This window comes from Lycorma delicatula, chromosome 1 (assembly GCF_047948215.1).
Source record: "Lycorma delicatula isolate Av1 chromosome 1, ASM4794821v1, whole genome shotgun sequence".
NCBI lineage: Eukaryota > Metazoa > Arthropoda > Insecta > Hemiptera > Fulgoridae > Lycorma > Lycorma delicatula.
The window spans coordinates 197,291,733-197,316,653 of record NC_134455.1 but is presented as its reverse complement, the minus strand read 5'-3'; the positions used below and the strand labels follow the sequence as shown (position 1 = coordinate 197,316,653).

Here is a 24,921-nt window from a genome sequence, read left to right as displayed (position 1 = left end):
TGAATTCAATAATTCTTACCTCCCTCGCAACGCACACATGCCTTCTTTCTCACTCCTCCTGTAACGATGTGACATGCATCAGCCAATTACAACGAACAGAGAAAGGGAGAAAGATGGTTACGTAGAAGCATTCGGAACATGCTTAACGCTGATAATTTTTAAAACTTATGGGTTCGGACAAAAAATGTTTTTAAACAAACTTCTCGTTGGATTTGAATAATTTTTCTTTAATTCGAAAGCCAGCTCTTGAGAGTATTTTCTGAAAAAAAATTCGTTTTTTTATGACAGTTAGTTAAGACATAAGTATGAAAGGTCGTACAGATTTGAAATTGGTTTCGTTCTGGAGGGTATTAAATAACGTTTCAGGTAGTATAAAAAATTTTACTGTATTTGTTCAACTTCCGGACTTTCAACAATTTTAGTACGGAATTTCGCTGAAAAAGGCGAAAAAAGGGATAAAACATTGAATAATGAAAAATCGAAAAAATTGTTTAGAGGTGTTTCGTCTTCTGTCCGGGGCCACCTTTGTGCCGAATTTCGTACCTGTTGGTGCAGCGGTCTCTTCGATGTACCGCACACACACACACACACACACACACACACACACACACACACACACACACACACACACACACACACACACACACACACACACACACACACACACACACACACACATATATATATGCACACGCACACGCACACGCACACGTACACGGACATTGTCTTTTATGTATATATATATATATATATATATAGATTACTGGAGTACTACCTTGAAAGTTTCGTGGTCATTAGTATATAAAATTAGATTGTTGTACTGTTTTATAGAATTTTTTCAGAAAATTTTTCAATTTATTCAGAAACTCCGTTGCGATTTTTTTCTTTGTCAATTTTGTGCCTCTTAATTTTTTTACTCCGTGCTGGGGAACGGACTTAAGGAGTGTTCGTCCAGCCCTGATTTTGACCATCCCTGAATCCATTTTAACTAGTTTCGGCGTGACGTCTACGTACGTACGTATGTGTCTCGCATAACTAAAAAACTATTAGCCGTAGGATGTTGAAATTTTGGATTTAGTACTGTTGTAACATCCACCTCCCCTTTTCATTGCAGTTGACTGAACCAAAAGTGCCCAAAAAAGCCCAAAATTAAAAAAAAAATTGGATTTTGAACTTTTTCTTAACTGCAGTAATAAGCCCCCATTGAGACCTTTTCAATAGTACATCATAAGTGGTACTTATTTTCGTTGGTTCCAAGTTATTACCAAATAGAATTTTAATTAACGAAATATTTGGATCTTACAAGGGGCACATCGATTTGAATCAGACTTCATCTCCTTTTTTTTTTATTTAAATATATTGATTTATTAATAATTATTAACCTCTGATTATAAAATTTTTTTTATGATAAATAATAATTCAATAATAACAATAAAAAAAAGATTTTTTTAAATATCAGAAGTTATTAATGAAATAAAATTTTATTTACTTTTAATTTAAAAAAAAAATGTGTGTATGCAATTTAATAGGCATACAAGGAAGTCTTATGTTGTCCACTCATATTTTTTTTTATTTCAGGCAATTTTATCCGTGTGAAAATTTTTTTATTACTTCTTTTTATTCTCTTAGGGCCTTTTTATTTTTGTTATATGATTCTTTTTTAGAAAGTTTGCAATATTTTGTAGTTTTTTTTATTTATGTATGTATTTTGGTTTTAGTGTTCGCTCAGTAACCTTCCTTGTCGCTCAGTATTTAAAATTCCTCAAAGTATAACAAAAGATTTTATTATTAGATGAAATTGAAGTGAATTTCAATTAAATTTTACCTTTAAAACTCTCCTTTTCCTCCTGCAGATAATGTATTTTTTTTTTGAGACGAGCTGCTTCTTTATAAAATGTCTCTAACTGTGGGTATTGTGTCCTTACTTTACTTATATTTTCAGTGTATATTGCTCTAAGATGTTCTAGTTGTTATGTAACTTATGTAACTAATGGTTTAATGTAAACCATTTGTTGTTGAATGTATTATTGAGAAAAAATTTATGTTAAAAAAACTTGTCATATGAAATATCTTTTGAAATAAAAAGTAAAATTATTACTTTCAAGATTATAGAAGTGTGTTTTCTGAAGGTATCATTTCAGTACTTTTTATTCAGTTTTATGAGTTGGAGATTTAATCTCATTTTCCCCTCTACTAGATTGCAATAATAAACACATTTGTAACTGGAATTAAATTTTCTTTTAATTAATCAACTAATTTTTCAATTGAATTGATTTAATTTTTCATTTTTTTTAATTGAATCCTAGTAATAATTTTTCTGTAATTACTTATAAGTTAACCTAGTGAGAGAATTGTGAAAGTTGTATTTTATTTCTTTACCAAAAATGTAGAAGAGTAGTTTTATTGAAATGGAAAACATAATTCTGAAAAGAAAATTTATAGGACTTTTTGCAAAAAATTTGTTAACTGATCAATCCGTACTTCTGAAATATTTATTCTTAACAAATTATTTATATATAAGATCTGTTAAGAATTTTCAGTTTTTTCTGGAAAAATATTTGAATGCGAGCGGTAAAAAACTGTACACGAGCTGTGCTATTGCGCGTGAATGGTTTTTCTTTTTTAACCTGATTGCACAAGTTTCTTTCCTAGTAGCGTTTGTGTGTTTTAATGTAGCAAGTGCTTGTCGTATTTTTATTTTAAGCGTAGTGATGGAGCGGATTGAACAATGTTGCTGCATCAAGTTCTTCCAAAAGCTTGAGTATGATCAAAGCGAAACGGTAGATAAGATTAAGTTAATAAGCTTTTGGGAAAAAAGATGTGCTGATCTCAGAAATTAGTATGAGGGTGTAGCTGTTTTCAAAATAGCTGAACCTTAATTTAAAGTGATTGGCAGACCTTCAGCAACCAATGGAAGGTCTGTTGGTTTAATAGCGTGGAGTCCCAATAGGACTACTTCAAAGTAGACTGCTATTGGAAGTTATAAAGACTGATATAGAAAGGTAACCTATTTTTTCATAGTCTGTGGTCGAATAATTTTTGAATAGACCTTTTACATTTTTTTTGCACCTGTATTTCATTACTACATTGAGATATTAGTTTTATTATTTTTTTTTTATATAGCAGAAACTGTATATTTTTATTTTAGCTATAAATAAAAATAATTTTATTCTATGAACAAATTTCTGACAAAATTACTCTTAATTAATAATTATTTTTATGTAGAATAAAAATTATTTATATCAGAAAATTTATTATTTTAATAAGCAATTAAAAATCAGTTAAGTAGCTTTTATTAAGAAATAATATAATCTTGTTTTGCCTGTGGTAGCAACATTTTAACAATTGTAGGCAACTTAAGATAAAACTGAGGCAAAATTTAAAACAAAATTTTTTTTCTGTGCAGCAAACAATATTACAATATCAGGTTTTTGAGAAATTTACATTGCAGTTTCACCTCATTTACTAAACTGATTGTTTAGTTTTGTATTAGTATTGATATGTTACATTATTATTAACTACATTAAATGCTTCCTAAAATAATAAATAAATAGTTGTGTGTATAGTTGAATTATGCTTTAGAAATTTCTTGATTACAAAATGAAACCATTGTTTCTCTAGAATATCTTAAATTTGCCCAGACTTTCAGAGTTGGGTTACCCCTCCTTGTAACCCATATTAAAAAAATAAGTGCTCTTTTTTTGGTTTGGGAAAGATTATGGAAACACTAAAACATGATTGAGTGTAGTTGGCACTTGATTTTCAAAAATCACTAAAATAATATAATTGCAAAAGAAAATCTGGTCAGAATCATATCAGTTCTTGCAGATTTAGTCCATATTAAAAATTAGAAAAGCCATTATTGCTGACAAAAGTTTTACAAATTTTAGGGATCGCAAACATTTCTGGGAGATTTTCTTAGATGCATGCTGGGTGAAATTAAAAAACTGAGATGATTTTAAAATAAGATGTAGTTTAATATCTGTTAAAGTAGAATTATGATGCAGATTTCATTAAAATAGGTTTATGTATAAACTACTTTGAAAAATTTTGTGTAATTTATGAGTCGGGCACTTCTTGCAGAAATGATACAAATACAAGCAATTTTTAAACTGACCATATTTTGATTTTCTTTCTATGTCTGTTTATTTAAGTTCATTTAAAAATATATAAACCTATGAATAAATGTAAAGCTATGAATGAACTTAAATAAACAGACTTAGAAAGAAAACCAATATATGGTCAGTTTAAAAATTGCTCGTATTTCATCATTTCTGCAAGAGTGCCTGGCTCATAAATTACACAAAATTTTTCAAAGTAGTTTATATATTGTGTTTTTATCAATTAGTGTGAAAGTGTTCTTAGTTTTAGAAACACATGATATATTCTTTCATCTACATTACCCCTGATTTTGGACTCATCTGCATAACGCTTAATTAATTAAAATTCTTGTAACAATAGGACTAATCTAGATTTCACACAGTAAAGAAACAATAGAAACATGTAATTACAGAAAAGGAAGTAGTATTAAATTTATTGTCTGAATACATTGTGTTGATTCTACCTACCTATAAGAGACTTAATAGTGCAACATATTTATCTAGATACCCGGACCTTAAATATTCTAGATTAATTGGCATCATAAAAACAATATTGAAGTATTGTTGATTGAGATCTGTTTTCTGTTTTTTAAACCCAAGTAAATGTAGGAATTAAAAAAATAATCTGATACATGTATAAACTGAAATCCGTTATAAAATCTTAAATGGTATCTTTAAAATTTGTGTAAATTTAAAAGTAAGTTTAAATTTTAAGATAACCTGATTTTTTGGTTATCTGTACCAACTGGTTGTCACCACAGTCTGTATCAGCAGCTTGAAAATCGATTCAGTGCAAATTAGTTTTTTAGATGTTTAGTTGGAAAGTTATTTATTATTCTGGCAGATTTTCTTAGATGCATCCTGGGTAAAAAAAACTAAGATGATTTTTAAATAAGATATGGTTTAGTTTTCATTAAAATAGAATTATGATGCAGATTTCATTAAAATAAATTTAACCACTTTTAAATGAATTTTAAATAGTCAGAATGGAAACCAAAATACAGTCAGTTTAATTGTTAATATTGGCATCATTCTTCCAAGAAGTGTCTGGCTACATAAATCACACAAAATTTTTCACATGAAACGGCAAAAAGAGAATTATGTTAAGTATTTTGTGAAAGTCATAGCCACCACCTATTTAGACAGATTGTATTTATCTCATAATTATTGCACCATATTTAGCAGCATGTAGGCAGGTATAAAAACAATTTACAGTTTAGAGTCTTTTCCATTTTAGAAACCACATTTCTTAAAAAAAAATCTATAATTGAAACAACTGAATGTACATGTATATATATTTTTTATTTATTTATTTTTTAAATTTTTTTATGATCTTCACAGACATCAATTGTCCGTAACCGATGCAACAATTTCCCTCCATCACTCTCTGTTCCTGGCAGCTTCCTCCCAGTTGTCAACTCACAATCCACCACACTCCTCTGTTTCTGTTGATCCATCTTCTCCTTGGCCTACCTCTGCCTTTATTTCCATTCACCTTCAAGTGTAATGTCTTCTTAATCTTTGCATCCTCTGCTGATGGTGATACATACCCCGTTCATTTTATTTGCCAGCTCTACAATAAGGTCTACTGTACAACTCACGTAGTTCTGTGTTTTTCTTTCTCCTTCACTGCTGGGTATCTACAATTCTTATATATCCTTTATTGAACTGTACATCCGTTTCAGTATTTTATTTTCAAACACCTGCAATTATCTTCTTGTGTTTTTGTCAGTACCCAGGTTTCACAGCTGTATAATACAAATGAAAGGATGAGTGTATTGTATAATTGTATGTTGGATTCCCTTTTAACCAGCTTAGATCTGAAGAGTTTCCTCATTGCATAATAGCATCTGTTTCCCTTCATTATTCATTCCTTTACTTCTTGTTCATTCTTATTTGTCCCTGTAAACATGATTCCCAAATATTTCACTTCTCTGACTTCCTTATAACCCAGATTGGCCCTTTGTATATCTCTCTCATCTTTTTTGCTTTCACTTCTCACCCTCACACACATTGTCTTCCCCCTATCTACTTACTTCCAAGTCAACCTTGTTTACAGACATTTATGATGTGCTTATCATCTCCCTTAGTCTATATGGGTTGTCTGCAATCAAAACAATATTGATGACATATGTAAGTGCCTGCATTCCTGTAAGTTCTCCAATTGTGTCTCCCTCTATTAAATCCCTCATTGCTCCTTGCAGCATCAGGGAAAACAGTGATGGTGACAATCCATCTCTCTGTTTCTAAAGACCCTGTCTCTTCTCCCAGTAGTCTGCTTTATTCCTTGTTACATTCACAAGACTGAGACCATTCTCACTAATTTTTTTTTGCATTCCCAACATCAGTAGTGTTTCATACATTTTCTTCTGTATTAGGCTGTTAAATGCTTTCTTAAAATCTACTAGAATAAGATAGGTTTCTTAATTAATTCCAAAGGTTTCTCTAGAATTTATTGATCAGTTGTACCTCTAGAGTTGATCTGTTGCGCCTGAATCCAGCCTGGTATTTTCCCTAAATTTCTTCAGTACATGTCCGGATTCTGTTCAGTAGTACCATGGAGAACACTTTATATGCACTGTTCAGTAGAGATATTCCTTTGTAGGTGTTACAATGAACTTGGTCACCTTCTTTGTTAATCTGTATTAACAGGGCTTCCTCTCACTCTGTTGGTATTTTCTCCATCCTTCAAATGAACTTGATTATCTTGTACATTTCTCCCAAAAGTACTACTCTGCCTGTTTTTATCTGTTCTCCTGTAATGCCATCTGGTCCTGGCGTCTATTATTCCAGAATTTTGATGGCTTCTTCTACCTCTTTTTGTCAGTTCTCTGTCCTCAATCTTTGCAGTAGAATTGCATTCTTCCCAGTCCCTATCATCCTCATTGTCACATATGATGTTTAGTAGGTTGTAAAAGTATTCTCTCCATCACCCTTTACATCCTCCTCAGCACAAACCGCTTCTCTCTTGTTGTTAACAAGCCTATTGAATGGAACCCTTCCTTCTCTTTTCTGACTTGTAAGATTGTTTATTGGCTTCTTTCTTTATAAGGCTCCTCCAGCATGTTCAGATAGTAATGTTCAGTTTGTTCAGCATGTTCAGTTCACATGTTCACATGTTCGCATGTTCACCAGCATGTTCAGTTTGTAATATATTTGTAGTACTCAAATATAATTGTGAATTATTCCTGTATTATACTGTGCATAAATAGTTCGGCTCTACTCACAGTTCACTTCTACAAAATATAAACAGTTCCTTGTAGATTATTCATTTACCTTCCCCCTTTTATTTCGATTTGATATAAATTTTGTAGTGAGTGAAACCTCCCAAAAGACTGGATGGGATTTGAGCCCAGAACCTTCCAGATACAAGGGAGACGTCATACCATATAAAAATATTTATATTTTTGCTTAATATAAATTATATTAAGAGCTGTGACAGAAAAGATGACCCTGATTTTATTATTACATACATAAATGGTAACTTTTAATCATCTCTTATCTATTTGCTTTTATAATGTACCATTTTTTTCTTGATTGTTAAGAATGTTGAATTCTCGTATTTTATTTTCTCTTGTAGTCAGTTTGTTACAATGTTTCACTTAGAATTTTCATTTTTTACAAAAAAAAAAGAATTATTTGTGGATTGTTATGACTGCTCTTATGAGTGCTTTGTAATTTTGTAATACAGTAAGATTATTCGTGGCACTGACTAAATCTTCCAGAATCAATTGTAACAACAATTTCATATTGTATTTTATTTTAATTTTTTCATTAACTCAATCTTGTAGTAGATATGTTAAATTCTGTTTGAAATGTGCAAGATTCACAGATCTCCTAATTAAATGCCCTAATTTGTTTATATCATAGAATTTTATTATAGAAGGAAAATAAACGAAGATAGAAAGAAGGAATTAGATGGCAGTTATTTTTTTCATTATTATAATAAAATTTAATCATTGTTTTATTTTTCCACGAAAATATAAAGTGATGTTTACTACTAAAGCTTAAGCTTATCACTTGTTTAAGTTTTTTATTTTTCATTTCTTCCATAATTAAGTATGTCATAAATGTATTATTAAGTACTGTAAAAAATTAAAACATTGAGATCTTTATTTTAATTAACTTTTTTGATTAGTCATTCTCGAGAGAAATTTGTGGAAATTTCATACTTATGTAAATTCATATTTATATGTAAATAAATAAATATATATTTTATATATATATATATACTCGTATCTGTTGTTAGAACAAATGGATTTGTTAAACGTTATTCATTAAACACAAGATGATTTTTTGAACACATACTCTAGTGTAAATTTATTTTTTGTCATGTTAATATTTTTTGATTAGTCAACAAGATTTTTTAAAATAAGTAATTACTGACTGTTGAATTCAAAAATAACAAACTTAAATTTCAGTATTCTTTAGATTACTAATTGCAGAAAATTTAGAATTTGCTATCCTGCTTGTTCTTTTTTCTTTTTTCATTGTAGTTAATTTATTAAAAATCCTCAGTATTTTATTAAACAGTAGTTGCAGTTTAATTTTGAAAGCAAAACATCTGAAGATGGAATAGTTTGAAAATCTAATAGCTTGGATAAATAACTTATGTATTATAAGTTGTATTCATTATGAATTCAAATCCAAAATCATCAAATATTGTTGATTAAGAGGATGCACATTTTAATTTTATTTCTTTATTTAGGAATCAACATATAATAATTAATAGTAAATTGAAAATGATGATCATCCAAGAAAAAAGATTTACTGCATTACCAGCTGGATTTGATTGGCTACGATTGGGTTTCCCTATCTACAGAATATAATTATTGTAGGCAATATTATGTATCTCTAAATGTAGGTTATCTTACCTTGTCACTAAGATAAGGTGTTATATATTTGGACAGACTGAAGCAGTTCATGTTTGCTGATTTGTGATCGTTAGCACCTAACATAGATTAAACATTTTTTTTAACAGTAAATATGTCTGTATCTACGAAAATGTTTTTAATTTTGTTTAATCTTTTTGCTTTAGTTCATATTTCACTGTGTGAACTAGAAATTAACTTAAAAATTTTCTGGAATTATCTGTAAATTAAAATAATGCAGCCTCTCCTGACTCAATTTTTGTTATAAAACTTTAGAATTACTGGGTTAGTCTTATTTAGGGTTTAAACTGTTTCTCTGAATTTGAAGCATTAAAAAACAACTCCATCATACTTCAAAAAAGTAATGCTATTTATTCAGACAGAGGTTAAGAAAAATGGAGATTTTTTTCTGGTAATTAACACTTAAACTGTATTTTGATTTATTGGTTGTTTAAGAAAGTATCTAGTAGTAGATTACTTACTTGAAGGTAGAAATAATGGATCTATTTTGCTTTAACTTGGAAAAAAAATGGAAAACAGAAATTGTAGTAATCTCTTTAATATTTGTTAATTTTAAATATATATCATTTTTTGTTCATTTCATTTAGTTGTTAAATATATTTTATTTTGTTATTCGTGCATAATCAAGTTTGAATATTGTTTTAGGTAATAAAGATAATTATTTTGTATTTAGAACTGATTCATATATTATACTGAACTATATGTTGTTGATTATTAGGTTTGTGTGAATGATTGTGGGATGAAACAGACTGTTACCTGGACCAGTAAGCATTAATTAAATTCCAGTCAAAGGATGTTGTACCATTAATTTATGAGAAGACAAGTTAAACCTATGGAAAATATAGAATCTGCTATATGAATTTGAAATTATAAATATTGTATTCAATTACTGATGCAAAGTATATGGACACCCATGGGAGAACATGTTGTTACATAAATACCAGAATGAAGTAACATTGTTTAATTCTGAACCTAGTTTAAGGAATTAAAATGAAATTAATGAAATATTTCTGGGAGTTAAAATATAAACTAACTTTTAATATTGTACAAATTGTACTGAATATAAAAATTACTTTTTATACATTGTAAAACTGTTGAGTATACAGATATATTTGTTAAATGTGTTGGTATGTATGTACTTTCAAACAGTGGAACAAAAAAGCAGTAAATATAAATGACTATCCATTCCATCTGTTGTCAGTGTAACTGCCTTATTTCAGTGATTTATCCCTGTGATCATGAAAATTGCTGATATGTGTCAGAAATTGATTGAATATATTTGGCAAAAGTAGTACTTGTAAGTGTTAAAATTTTGTATTTTTAATATTTCTTAATTCATTTTTCATTAATTAGTTTCTTATTCTGTTGAAAAGATTTGTATCAGTGGCATAGTTGAATTGTTTTTTTTTTTGTAACTTTCCTTTTTAGTCTTGCTCAAACTTTGTACTGTGTTAATAATAAATTTTATTTAGTTATTGGTAGCAACATTTACATTTTTATTTATGATATTGTATGTATTATTATTTTCATCTTTATGTACTTCCCTGCTTTGTTATTAATGAACACTATTGTTGAAGTATTCTTTATATGACTTATTATTTAATGATATAAATATCCTGAACTATATTTTAGTAATCAATTAAATATATTATTTTATTATAACAAGTGGTGTCATCTGTTACAAAATTATAAAAAAAATATCTATATTATTTTATTCTCTATGTTAAAAATGCCAACCCATAAATCAACAAAGGACAATAGACTAAAGGTTACATTTTTTTTTTTAAATTGTGGAACAATACATTTATTAATATTGCTTTTATTTTATAAAATAATGTTTTTATAAAAAAATATTTTAGGCTTACTTTATTCATATTTGAGATTTTCACCTTTTCTTTTTTGCCAGGTTTGATCGTTGGAGCAATGATACGTTATACTGGAAGCACAACTAAGGTGCTTCATATGTCAGTGCAACCTGAAAGTGATGATCATTACAATCTTTCTCTTCCACCTGATACACTTTGGCTTCGTTACTCAAATAAAGGTGCCTCTCCTCTCATTCGTAATAAGACTTATGCTTATATCTTCCGCAGTGAAATTGTTAATTTAGAAGGAAATGAGATTGATTTCAAAGTAAGTAATTTGGTGAGGTTTTTTTTACATTTTGTGAATTTTTTATTTTTATGGTTTGTTTTGTTTTTAACTCATTTGTTTTGATTTATTATATTTTTTTAAAAGTGAATATTTCTGCGTAAAAGTCTTATGTTTAACTTTTGGAATGTGGTTGTTTATATAAGCTATGCATTAAAGTTAGATATTAACATAGAGCTCTGATTGAATTAAGTTAAATGCAACTGAAAATATTAAGGAGCTGTAAAAAGTAAGAAGTTAATTTTTAAAATGCTTTCAGTTTAATGGAATGTTTGCTACTCTCTTTTTTGTAAATTACATGCTATTAATATTTGAGGCATATTCATGAGTAAGAGCCATCATTTTATATTTAATTATTAGCGGGTCTGAACATAGTTTCTCGCATGCAGGGCCATGTATCGGCTATTTAAGAAGCCACTGTAGTTGTTTTGATGTCATAGTCGTTTTCCTGCCGGTAAATGCAGATCGCAATGTCCGCGACAGTCGTTTCTTCCACCAGTAGTGAAGTGCGCGCTGTGATTTGATTTTTGTGTGCAAAAGAATCTTCAGCTGCTGAAATTCATCTGGAGTTGTGTCTAGTATTTGGATCTACAGTAATAGGTGAAGGAAAGGTTAGACAATGGTGTTGAGACTTTAAAAATGGCTGCACAAATGTGCATGAAGAGCTGAGTGGCAGGCCTAGTATTCAGACCCACGAAATCGTTGAACAAGTGAACCGTAAACTGCGATTTGATCGGCGATTGACGATTAGTGCTCTGGCTGATGAATTTTCACATGCTGGGTGCACCTCTATCTACACGATTGTCACAGAAAAGTTCGGATATCAGAAATTGTATGCAAGGTGACCGCAAGGATGCAAGGATACCGAAAATGCTAACCGACTGACACAAAGTACAAAGAATGTAGAGTGGACGAGCATTTTTGGATCCCAATTGACTAGATGGAGATGATGTGTTTTCTCATGTTGTTACGGACGGCAAGATGTGGATATCATACACGAACGCAGAATCAAAACAACAGTTAATGCAGTGGTGCCATTCAAGTTTTTTTTTGAGCAGTTAATTTGGAAACAAAATTTTAAAAACCTGCAAATTTTATATTTAATACTTAACAGCTTTTAGTGTAGAATTTCTCTAGAGGTGTCTTTATGATCTAACTTTTCAATGTTTGAGTATTTGCTTGTTTCTGAAGCCTTTTAGTAGTATTTCATTGATGTAAACAAGTAACCTAATGTGAAGAAATGTTTGAGATGTTTATTCTATGATTTTTTTCTACATGTAATTATGGTTTATACTTATATGGCTGGCAATCTTGTGTATTTTTTGGATAATGATATTCTTTCCTCATTGGATTTTTCCAAAGATTATAACTTACTTTTAGTTTAATGTTTGCCTTTATTTAGTGCTTAAAAATTGACAGTATTGTTTTTTCGGGTTACATGTATATATAGATAAGTTTAATTTAATGTATATTTTTAATGTTGTTAAGAATAGTTGAGATTTAAAACAAATAGTTTTATTTTATATTTATAAAGCCTACTTGTCAAATCTTTTAGGTTTATTAGTATGAGAATGTTTTATTTTTACAATGCTATATTTTGTTTGTAATATAATTCAATTAAAGACCTAATTGTTTTGTTTACTGAGGTATTTAGCATTTATGATTAAGTGATCATCATTTTCTAATTAATTTATCTTAAGTGACTTCTGCATAACAGTATGTTTTACAGAAACATTATGGCAATGTTATAATATTAATTATCCGAAAGTTTTTTTTTTAACCTAAAAAATTTGGAAATAATTTGCTTGTTTGATAAAAAATATACCAGCAAATAAACAATTTGCAACATTTGTGCTCATCTTATAAGTAGAATTAGTGAAAATTAATTAATAGTTCCATGAATAAGTTGGCCTGAAGTCAACTATATTAAATAAATAAATTTATTTATTGATTTAGAAAATAGAATTTGAATATACTATATATATATTTTACCAGTAACAATGGTTTTTCATCATTCATGATTTTAGCCAACAGATTTTAAAAACCACTTTAAAGATCATTGTTTAATTCTACATACAGAATAATACGCCAAATTAATTAAAAATTTTTACCACTGGTGATAATCATTTGCCAATGAGAAATTTTCATTTTTCCCAGTTTTCTTTAAATTATGCACCTTATAGGTGCTAAGATGTGAATGCTAAGTCACTTTTGTGGCATAGTGGTTTCACCGATGTTGGTGGTGAATTAATAGAGGGTGGTTTGGCCCAGGATGATCTACAGGTATATAACATACCTGATCACACCTACATAGGTATGATAGATGGGCGTCGATTGTTTAGTGGAACGAACATTGATGTTACTGTTGGTAGGTTTATCCCTGCCAATATTTATAATTGGAAGGTAATTGATGATTGTTTGAATGATCATCAATTGATTGTCTATGAGATTGCTGGTGGCATGAGTGAGTGCTACCGATGTAACTTTCTGGTTCAGCAGGGTTGTTTCCTGCACAGGTGTGTGGACTGGAAGAAATTTGTTGGTTTACTTTCATTCAGGCTTTGAGTTTTGGATCGGAGTCTGGATGTATTGGCTTTGGAAGATGTGGCTGTTGGTTTGTTGGCAGCTTTTCTTGATGCAGCTGAGTGTTCAATTTCCTGAAGTTCTTGTTGAGAGAGGATTGCATCATGGTGGACTAGGGAGCTGTCGCATAAATAGAGTGGTTTGTTGTCTGCGGAGAGCTTGTCAACATGAGGGTGATCAAAAACAACAGGCCGTCCTTATTGCTGAATACAGGACCATGAGGTATCATTACTTTCATAAAGTCCAGACTGCAAAAAGGGACTCCTGGTGTTCCTTTGTTCACGAGCAGGGGAACAGGAATTTCTGGGACATAGTATATAAGGTCTTGGGACACAAACAACAAACGGACGTTCTGTCTGCTCTCTTGACCAGGTTTGGTATAATTTCAGATACTTCTGATATTTTACATAAATTACTAAATGATTTCTGATAGCAAAGGTGGAGAGACCACATACCATCTGCAGGTGTGGCGAGAGGTCGCTCAGTTTTGCAGGAGTCCAGTGCCCTTGGAGATCACCGAGGCTGAGCTATCTGTAGTTTAGGTTGGGTAAGGCCCCAGGCTTTGATGAAATAATGACGAAGCTTCTTGTTCACTCGGTTAGGGAGAGTGTGAGAGTTGTCACACATGTATTTAATAAATAGTTGTTTGGAGGATACTTCCCTGTGTGTTGGAAAAAGGAGATTGTGAAAATGTTGTTTAAAAGTACAACAAAGATCCTGCTTTAGTTCATCGTATAGGCCTCTGATGTTACTTCTGGTTATCCTCGGGCATGCAGGATGCTTGAGCTGTGAGGTCAACAACACAAGATGACTTTTTTCCGGGAAAGACCATGATGATGCTCCTCAAAGGCCATTTGGCAGTGAGTCAGTATGTCCATGTTTTGATGGCAGGCCAGCATATAAAGTATGTTCAGGTTCAAAATTACCTTGGGGTATTTCGTGATGAGAAACTGCAATTTAAGAAGCACCTTCTATACATTGCAGAGAAGGCCTGCAATGCCTTCTTTGGTATTCAATGTGTGGTCAATCCTGATTGGGGTCTTAACTTTAAGACCATGAGCATCCTGTATAAAGGCGTATGCAAGGCTGTTATGCTATACGTGGCACCTGTTATAGGGTAAAATATAAAAGTTAGCAGGACATATTATTAAACGCTCAATGCCTAATATTGTTAACGGTAACGGGTGGTTACCGTACTATTTCACGGCAGGCAGTCTTGATGATAGCAGGCATGAAACCAATAGACTTGATTGTGTCTGAGAAGAAGCAATGGTATGTTGCTAAAAAGTCTGTTGATTTGACTTTTAAATAGATAAAGTTTGAGGTAAAGTTTTGAAGATAAAGTTTGAGAAATTGAACAACATCAACATGACAATGCCTTGTGGCAGGCCAGACAGGATAAGACAGATGGTTGGTGTTATATGCATGATCTCTCTCAAATGTTGTTGGTTTGTGGGACACTTCTTGGGTGCACCCTAATAAATATATGACAAAATTTATTTTCGGCCATGGTGATTTTAGGTACAGACCGCAGAAATTCAGCCTGGTAGATTCTGGAATGTGACCTCAGTGTGGACAATTGGACGACACTTATGATGTTCTTTATGAGTGCTCAAAGTACGAGTTGCATCTTAACATAATGAGTACGAGTCATCCATCAATTGGTCATATGGAGACCATCTGTTTGCTTGATCTTATCGGATCTGCATTGGATCTCCATGTAAACTGGAGGAGCCAGGCCAAATGGGCAGTAGTGGAGAATTTTAAAGTGTACTTAGCAAAGGAAAGCATTGCTGAGGGGGTGTAGAGCTGTGCTTGGATTTCTCTTGTATTCTGCTTTTGTTGATGTTTTGTTTTATAAATTATGTTTTTGTTGTTGTTCTTATGCTTTGTTTTGTTTCAATTTTATACTGTGTTTTTATTGTTCTGTGTAATATTTTTATGCTTGGTTTTTGTGTTTAACTCGCTTTTACCTTCTACGGGTAGGTAGTTCAGTTCCTTTGTTCAGTTTGATCCTTTCAGTCTTGCTTAAGACTCAGTGAGATGTGTTTTGTTTTGAATTCATTAAGTAGTAGTACACCAACGGGAATGTCACTTGGGCATTCGCATCTGTGGTATCTTGGCTGATGCGGACTGGAATATGTCAAAAGCCGAGGTTTTGAAGATGATCTCCAGTAAAGCCCATAAGGACTTGGAATAGAGGGGATGGCGAAGGGTATCTTCCCTTACAGGATCAGGAGCCAAATCCAGCAAGTATGGCAGATGCGGAATAGGCTTAAACTTCAGCTTGTCATCAGAGTATTTGTGCAGTACCCATTGTGCACAAATTTTAAGATAACCTAATTACTCTATGATATGGCCTACTCGTTCTTTAGATATGTTAACTGAATAGCGATGCATAGCTGGGTGATTCACCAGTTACTTTGAAGCAAATCGCCCACCTCCTTTCGATATTTATTGTCAGTTACAGAAACTGGTTGGCCGCTGTGAGGTGGATCCTCAATTGTCACTTTACCAGCTTCACATTCACGAAATTTCTATGCTCACCTATTTGCAGTACTCCTGTCCACACTTTCACTAATGTAAACCACTTTTAAATTATGAAAAATATTTGTAGGATTCACATTTTCTGCTGTTAAAAATTAGATCACTGCGCACTGTTTTAACCATGTTGACATATTGGCCATATTCGACTCCATTTTAACTGCTACTGAAAATAAACTGGTAAACAGATTTCAACACATTATTGTAGGTATGTAGTGGAGGATTTGATCCATCATGTGCTGCCATGTCCAACTCGATAGTACCTTTTTTCTCCGTTTAGCATGCTAGTGTACAAAGTTTATCAGCTGAGTCTCGTATTTTGCTATATTTTACATATAGTATTGTTTCATATTGAATAATTATACACAAGGAACATTTCTTTCTGCAAATAAATTATGTGAATGAATTTTTATTTATAAGAAATGATTTATTCAACAGCTACAAATTTTTTTGGGGCTTTTGGTAAGTTTCACTGATGAAAGTTTCCTTTTCCAGGCTACATTTGATCCGGAGATATTTTTTAATATTATATTACCACCAATTATCTTTCATGCTGGGTATTCATTGAAAAGGGTAAGTTTTCAGTTATATTTTAACATTGAAATCATTATTATTAAGGTATTTAAATAACTACTAATAGTTAATATTAGTTTCACTATAAGTGTATTTTTTCACTGTTTTGGCTGTTATTGGGTTACACTTCCTTGTTTTGTTTTTTATGTTATAATTTTAATTTCCAGATATGACTTTTATTTTTAGATAAAAGAAGTGCCTTTGGGATTGCTAAAATCTAAATGTTTGGAAATTTATGTCTTTCCAAATTAAAAAATAGTGTTGGATGATAACATACTTCCCTTGGGTTTTTAAGAAGTTGGGTATTCTAAAAAAACAGTGTATGTCTGTGTTCGTGTGAGCCGCTGTATGTAGTCCCTCATAAAGCAATATTTTTAGACTGCTTTTATTTTTTTAATGGCTTATTTTAGTAATTTTTCATTAACATATAATCCTTGAACCGATATTCGTGAGTGGCAGTTGACAGGTAATTAATTGTTGGAGAAAGTGTGAAAAAAGCATAAATGTGTTGTTAATAAGAAATTAATCAAAAAAGTTACTTTCTTCCATTAATTTTGTGAAAATTCCTTGTAGAGGCCAGCAATTTGTTTAAAATCTAGTCTTCAACATATCTGTAAACATATTCAAAACCATACTATTTTTAAGGAAGTAAGATTTTACATTTTTAAGAAATTAAAGAAGTAATTACTTTCCAGTCATATGATAAACTGCTTGGTCCAAAAATTTGAATAAAAATATAACATTCCAAACAATAAACATATTAATATTTTATCCAAATCGTATGGCCTGTTTTTGCGAAATTCGTGTTGGAAACTTTACAGAATTTATATGTCATGAAAACCTAATACCTTTTACATTTAGCTTTGGTTAGGTTTTTCAAAAGTTTTTTAACTGGCTATACTCATATAAAAATTGTTTATGTTGATAAAATGATTTAAACACCATAAAAAATACTTGTGTATTAAATAAACTATTTTTTGTTTTTTGAAATTAAACTACTTTGCTGCTGAGAACAGTTATACCTGTTAGTTTCATTTTATAATTTTAATTATTTCCTTTAATGATATTAATAAATGGTGAGTCGTTAATTACAATTTTTTTTGTTCAAATTCAGCCTTTGTGTCAAAGTTGCTGTTGGTGTTAAAATGTTCTTTGTCATTGCAATAATAAACATATTTATTTCTTATAGAATACTTTTCTTTAAGAATGTAGTTTGTAAATGCTAATTATGTTTATATTATCTTTTTACTTCCTTGTATGAAGTGAAGGAAGTATTGTGATCGTGAAAAATTTCGGTTTTCAGATTTCCTTGGAAATATCCTTTTTGACCATCCCTGAATCAATTTTAACTAGTTTTGGCCTGACGTTTGTACGTATGTATGTATCTCACATAATTTAAAAAAATTAGTCGTAGGATGTTGAAATTTTGGATTTAGGACTGTTTTAACATCTAGTTGTGCGCCGCCTACCCTTTTGATTGCAATCCACAACCAAAAATGTCCAAAAAAGCCCAAAATTCCAAAAATTTAGATTTTGGACTTTTTCTTAACTGCAGTAATAAGCTCTCATTGAGAGCTTTTCAACGATATATCATAAGTGGTACTTATTTTCATTGGTTCCAGAGTTATACCCAAATGAAATCTTAAATTAAATATTTGATTTTATAAGAGGAAGGCACATCAGTATCGAACTTCATCTCCTTTTTTTAACTTTTTTTTAATTTGAATATATTGATCTATTAATAATTATTAACCACCGATTGTAAAAAAAACGTTTATGATAAATACTAATTCAATAATACAATAAAAAAATAAATAATATGAAAAATATCAGAAGTTATTAATGAAATAAAATTTTATGTACTTTTCACTTAAAAAAAAGTATATATTAATTTAATAGGAGTACAAGGAAGTCATGTGATGTCCACATCACACTTTTTTATTTAAATATTTTAATTTTTTTTTTAATCGTTAAAAGCATGTTTCGATGATACATATAAAGCAAAGTTGTAGCTTGTTGGGAGAGGTACCAGTAAATCAGAGAAAATTTATGTTCAAATGCAGTTACATCTGCAGTTCTTGAAAAAAAATGATCACAATACTTCTTTCACATTGAGATCTTGAAAAAAAATTATTATTATACTTCTATTACTTCTTACAAGGAAGTAAAAATAGGAAACACAGTAAACTTAAAATAAGTTACATTTCAAAGTTCATTATGTAACTTAATTTCTGAGGGAGAGTTTTTTTATGTTATTTGGAGTTATGATTTGTACATAGAATCTGTGAATTCAAATTTTTTTTTGTTCATTTTCTTACTTTTTATTCTGTCTTTGTTTCTTTCTGAATATTTATTATTTATTTATTATTCACTTATGCATTCACAAAAGTTTACAAAGAAGCTTATTTGTGGTATTGTGAAAGTGGAAATTTGTGGTAATATGAAAAATTCCGTGCCATATTAAATAGAAAATTTTATTTTGGCTATAGTCATTAGAAACTGAATGCTTGTACTACTCAAGATACTTTAACTTTATAACATCTGGAAATCTTCTTTATAATTTAACTTATAACATGTGGAGCTGTTCCATGCATGTCGTTTCAGTTGCTGCAGTTTTTATAGTTATAGTAAATCCCTTTTTTTTAATATTATTCTTAACTATTTTGTTGTTCTAAGTTATGCTTTGTGAATAATAATTGGTGGTTAAGATGAGGAAAAAACTTGGTTTTTTATGATAGTAAGAAATGAAATTGGACCATTAAGTGTTTGGGTTTTATGATCATTTGTGTGCTCTGTGCTTGTGCACACTCACTTTTCCAAGGTGTTGAGTGATACTTTTCAGGTTTTACAGTAGTGAAGCAAACTTTGTTCTTACATGAAATAAGATATTTTTTTCCGGAGAGAATGCATTGTAATACTTTTTTCTCTAAATTTCATTAAACAATTTATTATTCTTTTTTTTTGTTTTTCTTTTTTGATTTACTATAAATATGGTATTCTATTGCCATAATGACAATAACGATGATGACAACGACAATGGCTGCGGTGACAGTGATGATAGTAATATTAATAATACTTTTTGAACTATAAATTAAATAGTTGAAATAAAATTATGATAATTTAGCTAGATTTAATAATTTTTCTTCTGCTTTATTTCACTTTTAAATCAAATGATTTCCACATTGTTTTTACTGATTTATCTGTTAGTAATTACTATTTATATTTTCCTTAGACTATTAAATTGTGTTAATTATTGCTCTAATAATGATTAAAATATTTACCTTTGTTTTATTTCATTGTGGTCATTATGGCAGATTATTATTTCAGTCAGTTAACCCAGACACTAATTTTTTAAGGATACATGTGTTCTCATATTTTAGTCTTTATTCAATAAGTTTAAATTGTTAAAAATCTTTAATATAAAAATATGTGCTCCTTAGATGTAACAGAATCAAGTGGCTGTTGCTTCTTTATGAGATACAAAAAATTGTACTTTCTAGGAAGAAAAAAATTTGAAAATTTGTAGGTTTCCTTCTGTAAATGATAATAACATTACCATTATTGAATTTATACAGTCATATGGTAATGTTTTATTTATAGTTTTGACACATTAATATTGTATCTGATGTTTCAGAAATATTTCTTCAGAAACTTAGGTGCTATATTGACATATGCACTTATAGGTACCACAATCTCATCATTTGTTGTGGGGTAAGTAATTCGTTCAAAAACTTAATATGAAATTTTACTGTTTTCCTATTATTTATGCTGATTTATTTTATTAGTGTGAAAGAACAATGATGAATTTTATGAAATAAAATGTATGAATTGTATGCTATATTTTAATAATTACTGTTTATTTTACTGTTAAAAAACTATTCATAAAATTAAAATGATAATACAGAGAGATCCAAAAGTTGTGTACATCAAAATTAAAGTATCTATAAATAGTAGTATACAGAGGGATCCAAAAAATTGTATTCACTGTTTGCTAGTCCATATCTTATGACAAATTTGACTTGACATGACAATTTTTGGCACTGAGAGAGAGTTATAGTATGTGTTTGAAATGACTACCAGCAGCTTCTATAAAACACCCGTGGCGCCAAACTGCACATCGAATTGTGGCTGTTATTGTCTGACATCACATGACTATGATTTTTTCATGTAACATGTCAATTTTGGCTTGTTTTTGTCGATACACATCATTCTTGATGGTCCCCCAGAGGTAGAAGTCTGTAGGTGTCAAATCAGGAGACCGAGGTAGGTATTCAACAGCACCTCTTTCACCCATCGTCCGGGTAGAGTTTTATCGAGGTACAACCTGACATCTCAATGGTAGTAAGGGGTGAAGTTCCATCTTGAACTAAAGGACACAATGAGGTGTGGATCAAGGAAAGACTGCCATCATTCTTTTTCGGCAAAATGTGAAAATTTGTTCACCATTAAGAGAAATGTGCTGCTGCAAATGATGATTTCGTAGAAAAATAAATGCATCTTTTTGTAACAAGTAAAGTGTATTTTAAGGCATATTTGTTTAATTTATCTATCCCTTTTCATTTGCGAGTTACAAGCAACTTTGCATTTTGTTTCAGTCGCATTGTATCCTCAAATATCAGTCAGAGATGTTATTTTCATCTGCTTGAGAATATTTAGAAATTAATGAAAATTAAATACATTTAAGCAGATTATAAAAATGTTTTACAACTCTTTCTGCTTTTCATAGTAAAATCTTTTCATTGAGGTTGGTATTTAATACATGATATTTTTTCCATGTCAGTAGCAAAATGACTTTTATGTTTATGTTACTATATTTTACTGCATTTATTATATATTTATGTTAACATTATATAAATTGTTGCTTTGCTTTTTATTTCTGGTATTTATGTTATGTTGTTTTTCCAGTTCACTTATGTATGGATTTCTTCAGATGATACCACCCTTCAAGCACAGTTTTACATATCTAGACTCGCTTTATTTCGGTGCTGTAATTTCCCCAACAGATCCTCTTACCATTTTAGCAATCTTCAATGATTTAAGAGTGGATGTTACATTATACTCTCTTGTATTTGGTGAAAGTGTTTTAAATGATGCTGTTGCTATAGTACTGAGCGGGTAAGAAATCCATTCTTAATTTTTTGGTAATTTTTTTTTTTTTTTTTTATTTTTTTTATTTAATATTATCTATTTGTAGAGGTATTCTGTAGTATAATTATGATTTTATTATTAACATTTTATATATGTGATATACTGATTCATATATCAGGTCTTAATCAGTAGGTAGTTATGTAAAGATAGAAAGTGTTTGAATTTTAGCTGATATTGACAGTTTTTATTCATTTTAAAAGATTGCTTTGTAATTAAAGTGGTTAGTGTTAAAACACCTCTATTTTTAGTTTGCATTTGTGAATTTTCTGTTATTTAAATGTCTAATATTATATTTGTAAGACTATATGTTTGACATTTTAGAGTGATAATGAAGCAGTTGGGATTAAAACTGGATATGGCCAATTGAAGATAGATCAGATTGTGTAGTCATAACTAGTTTTCCTATTGAAGAAGATAAGTAGAAATGTATTGCGTAGGATTTAAAAGCCTACTTTGTTATTTTTAGAAAGCAAAGAGAGATTACCTAATTCAGTTATACATTTTTTATCGTGTTGCTTATATTGAAATTCACTGGAAGTCATTTAATACAAAGATGAATTATATGATTTATTTGTTAACTCAAATATATCATTCAGATCCTGACTATTAATGGTGGCATTTTACAGTCATAATTTTTATAGAAAAAGCAGAATTTTTTCCTGAAGAATAATAGAAATTATATGTTTTTATTTTATACAGTAGAATACATGTATGTTAAAGGGAAATAACTACAATGATTGCAGGTGACTTGTCATGAGTTTTTTTAACAACTCTCAAGAATAATAAGCATTCTGTGCTAGATTTATTAAGGAAAATATACTACACTTCATTAATTCATTTTGTAAACTACAGAATGAAGTTCTTTAATAAACATCATTACTCTGAAAACAACTCTGATTTGTCCTCTTGAAACCCATGTACTTTAAATGTCCTTAAGAAAGAGTACTAGAGTTTGTGTAAAACTACAAATTACTTTTCCCCATTTGAATGTAAAACAACACATGTACATTCCTTCAACTCTGTAAAAGTAGTTAAATAAAAAAATTTAAATAACAAAAAAGTGTTACAAGTTATATCTCCAGTAGCATTAATAAATAAAAATCATCCGTATGTAAAAAAAAGAAAGAAATGTAATATAAAATGATAGCTGTTTTTTCTTCGGTCATTTGACTGGTTTGATGCAGTTCTCCAAGATTCCCTATCTAGTGCCAGTTATTTCATTTCATACCTCCTTCATCCTACTCCCTAACAAATTGTTTTACATATTCCAATCATATTGTGTTATCAACCATATTAAAGTAATCACAATTAGTAAGTACTATTTAAAAAGTTGTAATAACCACTTGATTGTAAATTGGAGTAGCACTTCAACAAATATTAAATGAAAATTTAAAAAAACTTCTTTATACTAGATAAAAATTTATAAATACATATATTCTAACTTAAGTATGACATATCATATCTGTTTAACTATTCTGCATTGAAGTCAGCATACAACAGCGTCATGTTTCCTAACTAATAATTTTATTAAAACCAATTAATTACTGCTTATTGCTTATAGTTTTGTTATTTCCATTTAGCAATTTTTCAGAGATCTCTGCTTCTTCAGAAGAGATAAATAAGTAAAAGATGTCAATATTATACAAAAACTAAGTACCTTTTTGTTATTTAAGAAAGTGAGCAATTGGAAAAAAAAATTTATCAGTAAATTCTCCATACTTTCACTTAGTTTTAACGTAACCACCAAATTTTTGGCCCAAGTCACATTTTGGCTGTAATTTGAAGATATTCTGTTTATAGATTGTACCATATTTGACTTGAACTGATTCTGGTTGTTCTTTGTCTCATCATTACTGATGTGTGTTTGGCTGCCAAGAAATTTCTTTAGGTCCATAAAGAGACAGGAATTCTTATTTCATGTGGTCTTTTGTCATCATGCAACAACACAACACTAGAACTTAGTAGAAAACACATTTTGTTCTGAATTATTTGCTATAATTTTTCAGAGTTTGACAGTGTATGTCTGCATTGATTCTTGTGGCTTCTAGCATGAATTTTACTTATGAAATTCAATCCTTATGAAATAATCCCATAAAATAGTGCACATATTATTTTTTTCAAAAAGAGTTGTCTTGTCTTTCTTAGCTGTTGAGAAACTAGTATATGTTGTTGCAAAAATTTTTCTTATTGATTCACGTTGCAAATCTTGATTTCACTAGTGACAGTCATTTGCAGAAAAAAAATTTCTTCCCCTTCAAACTCATACAAAAATTCCAAGATTGTTTCCTTTTTTTTTAATGATTGTCAGTTAGCATTTCTCTCATCCATGTCCAACACAATTTTTTGTGGTGCAAGTATTTGGTTACAATTTCATGCTACAAAGATCTTGAAATATCAGGAAAATGCAGAGACGAATCATAAATTATGAGTCATCTTATCGGAACAGATCTTTTCAACATTAAGCAACAAATCTTTTTTGATTAAGGATGGGCAGCCTCTACACTCCTCTTCATGCATGGACATATGCACACCTAATGAGTCATACCGATGCACTTGTTTGTGTTTGTTGAAACTGCCGAATAATGATACACCACATACTTGTGGACTGTGTGTGTTATATGTATTTTAAATTTGAATTAGGCCATAGCATCCAAGATATTCACGAAACAATTTGATGATGCTATCAATTATCTTGTTGTAATGCATCTGTATTCGACTAATTATGTAAATATATTTTCTTTTGTAATATTGTATTGTGTTTGTTCCAGGCAATGATAATACAAAAGTGTTTTTCGCTCTCCCAAATATAAAAAAAATTTTTCTTACACATTCATTCTTTCTTTTAAACACCCTAATAAACTTTCTCAGTATACCTTATTTATCACATTTAATTCATAAGCTTTGTACTTTGATTGTAAACTTCATGTAAT

The 24,921-nt window shown here is 30.1% G+C and overlaps 1 protein-coding gene across 7 annotated transcripts in view; it reads left to right on the top strand.

Annotated features, from left to right (window-relative positions):
* The window catches only part of Nhe3 (Na[+]/H[+] hydrogen exchanger 3), a 211,701-nt gene that overhangs the window by 31,175 nt on the left and 155,605 nt on the right, over positions 1–24,921 (top strand). For all 7 annotated transcript variants that reach the window (XR_012756898.1, XR_012756899.1, XM_075369834.1 and 4 more), the window contains exons 2-5: positions 10,899–11,125; positions 16,766–16,843; positions 20,478–20,554; positions 21,749–21,958. Coding sequence is in view for 5 of the 7 variants with exons in the window: in XM_075369834.1 (XP_075225949.1) it covers positions 10,899–11,125; positions 16,766–16,843; positions 20,478–20,554; positions 21,749–21,958 (592 nt within the window). In the remaining 2 variants the exon portion in view is untranslated. The remainder of the gene's footprint in view (positions 1–10,898; positions 11,126–16,765; positions 16,844–20,477; positions 20,555–21,748; positions 21,959–24,921) is intronic.